The sequence below is a fragment of the Anas acuta genome, chromosome 5 (genome assembly GCF_963932015.1).
Source record: "Anas acuta chromosome 5, bAnaAcu1.1, whole genome shotgun sequence".
Taxonomy (NCBI): domain Eukaryota; kingdom Metazoa; phylum Chordata; class Aves; order Anseriformes; family Anatidae; genus Anas; species Anas acuta.
This window is the reverse complement of record NC_088983.1, coordinates 9,005,825-9,018,652: the sequence shown is the minus strand read 5'-3', so window position 1 is coordinate 9,018,652 and position 12,828 is coordinate 9,005,825. Positions and strand designations below refer to the sequence as shown.

The window sequence follows — 12,828 nt, the reverse complement described above, 5'->3', positions numbered from 1 at the left end:
CATTCAATCAGTGAACTTAATAACAGAAACAGCTCTGACTCACTAGAGAAGAATGTTTTTCTACCCTAAATCAAGACTGTGTTTTTATCCAAAATCTATAGTCTTGCCCAGAATGTTTATAAGGATGCAAATATTGTGTGGGATTTTTTTTATTCTAATGAATATTCATATTAGTAAGAAGATGTTTTAAGAAGAAAAGCACTGTATTTTCTAATCAATATTTCCACATAGCATGTTGCTACAGTGTTATACAAGCTTTGTAAATTAATCAAGTAACTAGTACCTGACTTAATCTTTCCTTTTTGTACTGGGCTGTAGAGTGAATATGTTCCAGCTCTTCTTTCCCAGCAATTTTTCTTTTGAGGCTGAACTGGACTCTGTATGGCTCAGAATATTGAAGAATCTTAAGTGCATCTTCATATTTGATGTTATCAAAAAATATTGTGGCACTTAGAAGCTGATCACCTGCAAAAAGAATCAGACATCATGTCAATTAGTTTGTATTTTCTTGTGATTTTTCAGAATCTGCTGAATTAATGTTCATACAAGAGAAAAATATTTAACAACTACTATTGATTTACAATATAAAATTATGTTTACGGACTAGAATTACAGAATAGTTAAGGTTGAAGGGACCACTGGAGATCATCTAGTCCAACCACTCTGCTTAGGGCAGGGTTAATGACAGCACCTTGCTTCAGTCTGTGCGCAGTCAGGTTTTGAATATTTCCAAGGGTGGTGACTCCATAACTTCTCTGGACAATCTGTTTCAGGATCTGACCACCCTGACAGTAACAGTTTTTTCTTATATTTTTTTAGACTTTGGACTTCTGTTCTTGATTAAATCAGTATTTACCATAGTTTTGTGGCAGAATATTTTGTAGAAGAATCAAAGGCAGGTTCTTTGTGAATGTAATAATGAGTTGTTTTTTCTTTCCATTTTAATTGTGTATATACTACTTTCTATATAACCTTTTCACTATTCCAGTTAAAATTTGATTTTTTTAATGGTATACAAAACAATTCACATATTGTTAATAATTAAGAAACTTATTTTGGAAATTATTAATATGGAAAGGTCATAATATTAGTTGGCTTGGCATCTTCTATTTCTATTATCTAAACAGATGACAGATCAGGCAGGTATCTATATACACAGAGATATATGCCTGATTATTATAAAACTTAAAAAAAAAATAAATTAGAAAATAAGACTGTACCTTCTCTCAGACTAAATACTTTTGAAGCAGGAGACTCCTTAAGTACTTTTTTAATAAATATTCCTTCATCTCCTCCACCTGTCACGCTAAAACCACTAGCACCAGCTTCCACTTCTGTTTTCAAGGTCACTTCCATTGTCTCCTAGATGTAGAAAAAGGTTTGAATTTATGATTACTCATTTGTATTAAAGTATTTAAGATTGTACAATGAGAAAAGCGAGAGTTCTCAGGTGTATTTTCAGTAGCTTAAGAAAGATTATCTAAAGCAGAGAATGTACTTGTTCAGTGTGGGTCAAGTCTGTTCTAAATTAAATTAAGCACATGTGTTAGGTCCTTGCTGCATCAGGGCCACAGGGAAAATAGATTATAATCTGAATATGTGAAACATATGGAATTTTATAGGGCTGAAAGTCTGCATTTTCTGTGAAGCTGTTAGGCACCTGAAATAGAGTCAACAGGCCAGAAAAGTCAGAATAAGAGTCAATACTGTACTATACTGAAACCAGAGAAGACTAAAGAATGTTGAAAAGAATAACAGAAGGACCACAAATAGGGCAAGTAAGTTTTTATACCTGCTTGTGCCCCAGTGAACAATTTTTGAAGTTCCTGGCCAAACCAAGTCTAAAGTGATTCTTTGCCCATTTGTCCTTCCTGTCTACCCATCCACATCTGCATAACAGACTTCACTGTTTTGCAAACCATACACCTAAAACTATTGAGTGTTTTTAGACTGACCTGTGGATGACTCTGTTTTGATTTGTCTGTAGAATATTTTTTGTTTTCTTCTTGAAGCTGAAAAATAAATTTCAATTGTTCAGTGTTAATATTTAGTTCTGTTCTAAAGTTCAACAAAATGCTTGATTTAGACCAAGAACTGAGGCTGACTTTACTGGCAACATAGTTAAATTTGGGATATACAAGTAAAATGTACAGTGTTAATGATTTAACTACATAATTCCCAGTAATAAATTAGATGCAGGGCCTCCCTGACTTGTACCAAAATTTGAAGGAAATGAATGCCAGAGAGCAGTTGCATCAAGACATTGAGATCTTTTCTCAAGTAGCATATTTCTCATGCTTTCATCTTTGTGAACAGCACACGTTTTTCATTTATTTGATTTCAGCATCAACTTCAAAACATTGACTACTTAACATGAGTGTGCTAATTAATTTTTTACTTTTGAATAATGAATAGATACGGGTACTTTTGAAATATGTATTAGATTCAAGTAAGTTAAATATTTTAACTAGGAAAAGTGTTATCATTTTTTGATACCTTGTGCCCTAGGTACCTTAAAAATGAAGTCAAAAGCTTTTTTTTTTTTTTTTTGCCAAGAAAAAAGAACACAACCAACAACAAATCAATTAAAACAAAACAAAAACAAACAAACAAACAAACATCAATGAACATGACCCTTAATGAACATGGCAGGGAGGGAGACAACACATCATTGTATATGGCATTTGAGCCTTGGCTTGTTGTAGGGGCTGAAGTACTTTCAATCAATCTGATAAAGCCATGCTGCTATGAAACTTCAGTGTCTTGCCTTTAAATATTCTTCTTCTATGGAATATTCATAAACTGGAGAGGAACCCTGTGGCCTTGGACGGATGTCTTCTACTGCCACTTCATTAACCTGAGGAAAAGAAATGAGTGGTGGAGAAGGCACAACCATGGTTAAGCAGTGACACAATTTTTTAGGAGAGATTTTCATATTAGGCACAGTCTCTTTCTGTGTACACATCTTTTATTAGCAACGGTGAATGCAGAATAATGAATAGCTCTTTCCTTTGGTCAACAACGAACATAATGCTCATTTAAGGATGCTATTCAAGAACACAAGTGACAGACTCCAGAGCGACAACAGTGCTGGTAGAGTGACTGTGGTTTTCTTTACAAACTGTATGCATCAATGGGCTAAACAGACTGAAAATACTAACAGATCAGTTAGTGACAACTGAAAAAGGCTATAACACTGCCATACTCTGCTTTATTTGCAAGGTTAAACTTTGCATCTTGCAACTTCAGACTTTATTGCCATCTATAAACAAGCAAATCATGGGAGAGTCCCACAACGAGCTTTGCTGACAATCGTCAGACTGTGGGAAACCAGCAAAAACTTTAAAGAAATGTAATTGTAGTGAACAATCATGTCCTATTTTGCTAGGTCTTGGTATTAAACTCATGCTGGTGAATCATGGTAAACAGCAGATCACACTATGTTGAAGCATCATTCTGGCTTTTGAGCTGGCGGACTAATCCCAAGCAGAAATACCACAAGCTACAGTATTTCTGATGTGGAGAAGAATCACAAGCAAGACCCCACTATAAAAAAATAATTAAAAAAAAAAATAAAAATTGAAGATCCCAATTTCACAATGTATTTTAAAACAACAACAGCAAACCAACAACTCACAGAATCTTCATCTTCTGCATCAGCATCAGCATCTCCTGGAGGCTCTGCCGGTCTCAGCTGTCGTCCAGAACCTGAAAGCAGCACACAGGTTGTGGGTGTCTGTGTGAGCCTTGCAAAGCACAGAGCAGCGAGCTTCCAAACTGAAGCAACCCCGAGCAGCACTCCTGGAAAAAGCGCGCAGCCAGCAGCAGGAAGGCCTGCTTTTGCTCAAATTCTTTATCTCAGATCACATTAGGGTGATTTTTCCAAAAATACCAGACATGTTCGTATCCAGAAACATAAAGGCTTTTGCAAAATAAAATGAAAAAATCAAAGAAGGAAAAAGAAGAACTAGAAGATGGCCTGACTTTTTGCTTATTGATTACCAAGGGGGCGCAAGGTAGGCCTGGCAGGGTTTTGGCAGTGGGGTTGCAGGGTGGTCTCTGTGAGAGAAGAGTGCGACTGTCCTATGACAGATGCAGCTGGTACCAGCTGGTTCCAGTCAGTGCCTGATGGTTCCAGCTGGTTCCAGCTGGTTCCAGATGGCTTGGTAAGGCACAGGACATATCCACTCCCTGCAATGCTAACCCGATCAGAGGAGTTTCTGGCACCTCTGTGAAAGCAAGTTTAAGAAACCGGTAAACACCAAGAAAGAAGGAACAATGCTAGAGGAGGAGGAAGAAGCAGAAGAACACACCAGAGCAGGAGGAGAGAGGAGACACGGGGAGCAGGAGAAACACCAAAGCAAAATTGCAGCTTGAGTAGGAGCTGAAGCAAAAAGCTGAGCAGGCACGGAAAGCAGGTTTGATTCTGATGGGTAGAGGAACCCACACTGGAGCAGCTGAGTGTGAAACAAGGAGCTGAAAAAGAAAAGCAGCTCAATCTGCTGACCCCTACCTCCCACACAGCCCCTGGCCTCCCTGAGGTGAGGGGACTGGAGACCAGAATTTGTCTGGAGGGGAGCTGAGATGTTTTTCCCAAGTGTGTTTTTTTTTTTGTTGTTGTTGATGGTGGTTGTTTTTTTCTTTCTTTTTTTCTTCTTTTTCTTTTTTAATATCATAATGCAATTAGAAGTTTAAAAGTTTGCTAACTGGCAATATATTAAAGTGATTGAAATTCCCCACCTAGAAACTTTTCCTTGACTGTGATAGAGGTCTTAAGGGAGTAAGCATCATGAAGTTTTGATAGTCATAAAGACTCTGCTTTTATGGTTTTTAAAAGAATTCAGGGCAGAGAGGAGAAGGAATGAAGGAGAAGGGCCGTTTGAAAATATGATTCTTTTGAAATGTCTGAAGTTGAGCAACAAAGAATGAAAACAGCATGAATATATTATCTTTTTTAGTGATCTGGGTTTAGCCAGTAGATGACAGTGTGGCCGAGTTACACATTCCCTGATGCACAGGATATTCTAATACATACATAAGTCTTGTCCTGATGATTAGACCTCTTTCCTGTCTCCATGACATATTGTTTTCAAGGCATCAGGCTGTCTCTCTCTCTCTCAGGACCAATTCTGCATAGTTTTGGCTCTCCTAAACATATCCCCTGGCTTAAAAATATGCTTGAACACTAGAGAAGACAGCCACAAGCAAAATTGTGTGATTTGTTCATTGTCTACTTTAAATGAAGAATTCTTGGCTGGAAAATGACATTTTTGACTTTGGATATTGCATGCTGTGTGTGCAGACAAGCTGGCATGTCTTCTGTATGCATGCAATCACTCTACAAGTTGCCAAGCTCTTGTTAAAATGGCTGTGATTTTGATAGCCTTTTTACATAGTTTGCGGATCTCCTACATTTCTTTTTTTTTTCCTAGACTTTTTTTTTTTTTCTTCTACATATGATATTATTTACTATAGGCAGGGTCATAAAAGATCTGTGCCATGCGATCAGTGATGGACCACTTCAATAAGATGAATGGTGATAATGTGCTTCCAGTGGGAATGTCCCATGTCAGTCTGGGGGCCAAATTTCCAAACTTGACTGAACAGAGGACACCTTACCCATGTGTACATCTTCTTAATCATCTCTCCTATGGTATTTTAGCTCCAGAGAATTAGGATCAACTTAGAATGTAGTGGGACTGACAGACCTTGCCTCCTTTAGTATTCACAGGACTAGTCGTGACCCCTACGATGGACAATTCCAGAAAATGGTTTTAATGCAGGCCCTAATTCAGATTAAAGACCTAAATATAATGTTTTGATTTTTTTTTCTTCCAAAAGCTCTAGCATTTGCAATTTTCAGAAACTCGATAAAATTGGAAAATGAGCATTTATATGTGTATTTATATGAACCTGGTTTTAGGCATTTCTACTTGAAATTTCTGGAATTCATTCATGAAACTCTTTACCACATTTATTTTAATGAGTATCATATGGGGAGAAGAGCTGCAGGACTGAGGTTTGATTGTTTAATTTGCTTAGTGCTTCTAAATATTCAGGTGCCAACAGCAAATTTTATGGCTATTACTAAAATTCCAAGAAATTGTAAGGACTTAGGCTTGTGGCATTGCCGTATTTTTCACTTGGGAAAATCCCACCCACGAGCTTTGAAGTCCAGTAGAATGACTTAACAGAATAGTACTTGGATTGCTAGAGCTTTTGCACTTTAGTGCAGCACTTTAAGGCTAGTTACAGCATTGATCCCTGGTGGCTGCCAATGATTTGCTACTGGAAAACTAAAAGGAAAGAATTATCTGGGAGGATTTTTGGACTGGTTCACTGCTGTTTCTCTTATTTTACTCTGGTGTAACTTTAGTGACATTTTAGCTGTCTAGAACAGGAGCAATGCAAGTATGAGGTTCTCCATGCTAGGGGCTTATAGAATCATTTAGGTTGGAACAGACCTCTAAGATCATCCAGTCCAACCATTAACGTAGCACTGCCAAGTCCACCATTAAACTATGTCACTAAGCACTACATCTAAATGTTTTTGAAGTCCTCCAGGGATGTTGACTCAACTTGGTAGCCTGTTCCAATACTTCACAACCTTTTAAGTAAAGAAGTTTCTCCTATTATCCAACCTAAACATCCCCTGGAGCAACTTGAGGCCATTTCCCCTCATCTTATCACTTGGTGCTTGGGAGAAGAGCCTGATCCCCACCTCACTATTTCCTCCTTTCAGGACATAGTAGAATGCATAGATCTCCTTTGTAGTTCTCCTTTGTAGGTCTCCCCTGAGCCACCTTTTCTCCAGGCTAAACAACTGCAGCTCCCTCAGCTGGTCCTCATAAGCCATGTTTGCTAGACCCTTCACCAGCTTCATAGCCCTTCTTTGGATGTGCATTAGCACTTTGATGTCCTCGTAGTGAGGGGCCCAAAACTGAACACAGTATTCAAGGTGTGGCCTCACAGGAGCTGAGCACAGAGGGACAATCACTTCCCTAGTGCTGCTGGCCACACTATTTCTCATACAAGCCAGGATGCTCTTGGCCTTCTTGGCCACCTGAGCACATTCCTGGCTCGTGTTCAGACAGCTGTCAACCAATACCCTAAGGTCCCTTTTCACAAGGCAGCTTTCCAGCCACTCCTTCTATAGTGTATCATGGGGTTGTTGTGCCCCAAGTGCAGGACCCAGCACCTAGACTAACGGTCTACGCTAGCTTGAATGTCCCTGTATAGTTTGCAAAGTTGATTTATCTTGCCATCCAGCAGGGCATATCCTATAGGTTCTAACAGAGGAAAAACTCTAAAAAAACAGTTACTTTAAACTAAGTATACAAAGAATGATTAGGTGACCAGTACCTTCACAATCTTCCTGTTACTAAGACTGTGCTATCCCTAAAACCCAAGAGAATTAGATCATCACTTTCTGCAATGAGACCTGAACACTTACTTCATATCAGGATGCCATTTTAAAACAACAAATTACACTGCTAAATATTGTTCAGTGTGGTGGGTAAAAGCCTCTTTTTTACCCACCTCATCTTGTGTAGGAAGGGAAAGAGTCCTCCTGTGAAAGCCCTTACTAAACTGCTACCTCTCTTAAATGGTAATAGCAGGATGCTTTCCTACAAAAAGGAGCAACGAACTACAGGGCAAATGGAGATGCAGCTGAGATTACACGGAGGGACATCAGCTACATAAATGACCTCCCTTCCCAAAGCTTCACAATTAGGGCCTTTGCAACCATCTGATTTCCCCAGACTCCATGTGCTTGTATATTAGTTCTCCTCTCTACAATAGTCAACCTATATCATCAAAAACTTCTTGTACCCCTCATTCCCACTGTAGAGTAGGTCTAAGATTTGCTTTAGATTTTTTCCCTAAAAGCAATATCTATAAAAGAGGGGAATTACAGTACATTGATGAATTCCATTTTCAGCAAAGCCTTCTTTTTGTTTATAAAAGACTGTGCCAGTAAACTATAATTTATATGCATGTCATTCTCATGCCCCAAATAGTAACGATGCCAACATTTTATAGGTTTTAACTTTTTTTTATATAAATCCTGGACAACCAGTGCTTTGTTCAAAATGTTTTCATAAACAAGATGGAATTTACATCAGTGACTACTTCTAATAGCCAGTGAACTGACTTCAGAACAAGGGAATTTTTTGAAAGTAGGCAGTAGGAGTTACATAGAATGGAACATTTTCATATCATATGACTGAAAATTGTGTTTGCTTTCTAAAATACATTTTAAAATTATTATTATCTTTAATCTAGTAACCCAGCTGGGCAGTTTTGGTAAAACTGTAAAAATGTAAAACCAATACTTTTTTGGTGTGCACATTCTGTGGATAACAGTTTCAAAAAAAAAGAAAAAAAAGAGAAACTATAATCAATTTATATATGACAGTGTTATCTAATTCAAGGTAATTGGGTATTAATGTATTGTATAAACTGAACAGAAACCCAACTTTAACTGTGCCACTGGTGTATAAATTTACCGTAATCTGAGTGCTTTAAAATCAAATTAGGAATAAAACAGCAAATGACAATAGCGGACATGATTATCTTCCTTTCTCTGCTCTTCTTAAATTTGAGCTTTCTGCCTCTTAAGATTTCATAGTACAGATATGTTTGCATATGAATGTAGTGAATTTAAGAAGTCTGTTCATACTTTTTAAGTATACAGTTTTTCTTTGCATCAAGTCCTTAAACATTAGATTTCCTGCCAAAAGTGGCTTTGTTTTGTTTTGCTTTATTTATTTATTTCTGTGGAAGAGAACTATAATGCTGCTGTTGTCTTGTTTTCCCCGGGATTTTAATGTAGATTTGTTAAAATCAAGAGAAGTAGCAATTGTTGCAATGCACATATATTTGACAAAGATTAAATGCTTATTCTCAAGTAGTATTGTCACCAGAGAAGGTTTCCTCTTGCCATGTACTGACTAGCATGAATTATCCAACTTCATTTCAACACTGGATTTCTCTTAAATAGACAGAAACCTGAGCTGTGGTAAACATAAATCTTTAGCTGAAAACTTGTATGTTTTGCTCACTCATTTATTATTGTTTGTTAACTTATGAAATCCACAAAACTGTGCCTTTTCTTTACTAGGATTTTGTTAATTACCATTTCTTAGCTGCAATAAGAAACAGAGTTCTGTTTGTCCATTATTGATCTGGTCATGTGGAAATTAATAGCTTTGAGTCCATACTGAGTTAGAGGACTCGTGCTTAGATGTGCACAAGGCTGAGACATCTTTAGATCAGGTCTCTTCTGGCAATGCAAAGCATACCCTGGGCACAGAACTTTATTAGCATTATTAACAAGGAGAAGGAGGAGTGAATAATTGTGTGACAAACAACAACAATAATAATTTACTATCAGTATCATCGTTGGCACTCTGTTTAACCCAGCAAATAACTTATACAAGTATGTCAGCAGTTTCATGGGGCTCCCTCATGTGTTTAATATCACATTTTGTTATAAATAATGTTGTGCATCGCTGCTATCATTCAGACCTTCAGCTGGCATCAAGACCCCTCTGCCAAGGCAGTACCTGCAGCCATTGGGTGCCCACACCTGCAGACCTGTCTGTCCCTTGTGCCCTCAGCCCCCCTGTCCCAGCCCTGTTGCCTCTCATGCATACGCTGCTGGTCACTGCTAATGCACTGCTCCAGAATTGCTCCTGTTTTATTTTAAATTGAATCCCTTTCTCAAAATTGGTAGTGTGCCCTTCCTTTTTATTTATTTTTTATTCATTTATTTTTTTAATTTCCTATTGCTTGTTTTCACTCACTTGTAGGTATCACAATTTCTTGGATTCCTTCTCTTCCCTCAGAGCTCTCACAGCCTCCTGAGCAGTGCTGCTATGAAGGCCCATAACCCCTTCTGATTCACTTCTCATATTTGAAATAGGGAATATTTAGAATATTTAGAATATTCAGAATCGTAGGTCCCAGTTCAGGAAAGCACTTGATAACAGGAACACTATGCACATGCTTGGCATTTAACATGGCCTCTCAAGAGCAATTTTTCTGATAGGTAAGTTCACCTGACTTTAGTTTACTAAGAGAAAATTTTCACTTTGAGCTAACAGGAAAAAAGGCAGTAATTCAAACATTTTACTTTTTCTTTGGCCTCCTCAGAGCTTTCCATATGTGGTTCTATTTTGTTTCCATCTCCATCCATAGCCTTAATTATTTTGATGGTTTATTAAATTAATGCATACATCTTGCACTGAATTCTTTGGATTTCTGAGGATATCCCAGGAGACTGAAGACTGATGAACAAATGTAGATCAACTAGCTGATTAAGATGTCATTTCAACTAGGCAGTGTCATCAAGTATATAAGCTATTGCATTCTTGTTTTAGTTTCCTTAAAGCTCTAATGGCTGAAAAACAGCCTAAATCAGATTTTTATTTTTTTTAAGCCCTCACAGACAAAATTATAATGATCACAAAAAGACCATCTTTTCTATCTCAGCTACCATTTTCTGCAAATGAACATGATTTTTTGGCACTTCAAAAAATATTTTCACAATTTTCCAAAATCAGCTGTGCTAAAGATCTCTGAGCCCCAAAGATTGATTGTGTTCTCTCACTGCATGAGGGGCTTGGCTAGGTCAGTTCAGAGCAACCATCCCCACCATCCAAATCCTCCTGGGCAATTTGGAGGAAGAGTCACGTTCTTCCAAGCAAGCAGTGCTGTCTGTGAGGAAAATGACCCTGCAAGCATCACTTGGTGAAGATCAGAACCTGAATGAAACTGCATATAAACTCCTCTATGTGTGCACCATGCTCCTTAAGGAAGCTGCCACAAGGCATTGCCAGTAAGCAGCCCTGACAATGCTGGGGAAAAGCATCAGCTGAAAACTGAGAGGTCCATTTTCTACAGAAATTTCCTAGTGCATTTCAGAGAGCTGGTTTCATTCCATTGTCCTGCGAGATCCCCTGGGCCGAGAGTTACAGCAACTGCTGGGCAGGGCCCCGGGGCACGGCAGGACCGCAGCGGGAATGCCGCGGCTGTCACTCTATCCGGGCAGGATCCGTGGCAGTGGGGAGATGCGGGCGCAGTGTCACGGAGGAGGCTGTAACATTACAGGAATGTAATGTTACTTCACTTGAACCCCTGCCAGCGAGACAGCAGGGTCACCCGCTCGCTCCACCTAGACAAACTAGCTTGTCAGCTCCGAAATGAACTACTGCCAGTGGAAAAAGCAGCCGTTCTGCCTCAGAAAAAGTGATGCAGTGGGGAATATTGCCCCCCAGTTTTTGTGTTTCCCCTCTGCCCTGGGCTGGGAGAGGGATCCTCCCCACCAAGCCCTGAAATTCTTGTTTCCCTAACTGCTTCTGCGAAGACAAAAGGCCTAGCCTGTGGAATGGCAATACAGAGGCTGCATGCAGCTAGAGGGGTGTAACAGGCCATGCTGTCTGCAGGATGCTATCAGAACCAGTCAGGCCTGTGTCTGAGCTCTACTCCCGCCTTTGTTTTGTATCTGGTTTGGTAATGCCCCCTGGCTGCACTCTGTCACTTGGCTGCATACTTGTGCCGTGATGAATGTAACGCGGCCTTCGAGGCGAAAGCCGGGCCTCGTAGCACAGCGGAGCTGGAGGAGCGGCTACTCCCAAATAACCAATGTGTGAATAGTTTCCTTCCATTCAAGGCATGAACAAGATGTTTTGATTCAATGCCTTGGTATGTTAAGCTGCCCTTGTCGGCAGTTAGAGTACTTCATTAAAAGCCTTCAAATCATTTCATCTCGAAACCCTCTGAAACCAGAAAATATACGTGAGTTACAATCATCCATCTCCTCTCCTGGCCAGAGAGCTGTTTGTGAACTTAGCTCCTGCTTTTATCAAAGGCAACAGGCCTCTGCTCTCCAAAGTACGTCCAAGTAGAGAAACATTTAGGGAGTTAAGGTTTCTTACACCCCAGACTGGGCTCTGTAGGATTTTATACAGCATTTTCTACAGGTTGGCTAATATCAGGGAAGATGTGGAAGAGCACTGGCATCTAAGAACAGATATAAACACTACCATAAAAAGAGAAACTAGCAGCCCCCAGATGAAAAGGGGAGCGAATGGCTTTCCTGTGAGTGTGTGTTTATTGATAAGCTCTGTCCACAGATTTAAAACTATTGAAAGCATGCCTGCTCACACTTTGCAACAAGAGCAAAGCCTTTCATGATACCGATCAGAAAGGAGCTCTTTATTTTTACAGACGTGCATCTTTCCTCTGATGGTAAAGGTAAACTTAATAGAATCCATACGGCATTTCAGACCATCAGAATAAAAGCACCCTGGTGGGGCTCCACACAGACTTTCTCAGCTTAAGTCATATTTAAGCAATAAAATCACAGGGGATTTTTACTTCCAAGCATTTTTTTTTTTGAATTGCCAATTTGAAGTTTCACAGATCCTGAGTTAATGAGTTTCATCCAACTATCACCATTTTTCAAGTACTTGGCTGAAAATTACTGCTACGCATTTACAGTAGTTCTTGTGATCTATATAGGAAATGTAATCTAGACAGATCCACACAAATCTTCTGATGCTAGAATAAAATATTTACTAAAATATTTTAATAGTCCAATATTTCACCTAGTACTGAAAAAAGAGCAATGTTTTATAGGAGTAACACAGTATTTGAAAATAAGCTCTCTACCAAAGTTTATTGTGACAACATCATTAGGATGATGTCCAAAAGAGACAGCAAAAGCAGGCAGCTATCTGAATTTTTCCCTCCTGATTTCTCCTTTGTTGTGCTGGCTAAAATACAGTTACAAATGGCAGGGTTAAAAAAGCAGCTGGAAAA

The 12,828-nt window shown here is 39.0% G+C and overlaps 1 protein-coding gene across 2 annotated transcripts in view; it reads right to left on the bottom strand.

Moving 5' to 3' along the window:
- Window positions 1-12,828, bottom strand: part of AHNAK2 (AHNAK nucleoprotein 2) — a 73,111-nt gene that overhangs the window by 23,507 nt on the left and 36,776 nt on the right. For both annotated transcript variants that reach the window (XM_068682563.1, XM_068682565.1), the window contains exons 2-6: window positions 3,638-3,708; window positions 2,768-2,857; window positions 1,956-2,012; window positions 1,221-1,362; window positions 284-465 (exon numbers count right to left, since the gene is read on the bottom strand). In XM_068682563.1, the coding sequence (XP_068538664.1) occupies window positions 284-465; window positions 1,221-1,362; window positions 1,956-2,012; window positions 2,768-2,857; window positions 3,638-3,708 (542 nt within the window). The remainder of the gene's footprint in view (window positions 1-283; window positions 466-1,220; window positions 1,363-1,955; window positions 2,013-2,767; window positions 2,858-3,637; window positions 3,709-12,828) is intronic.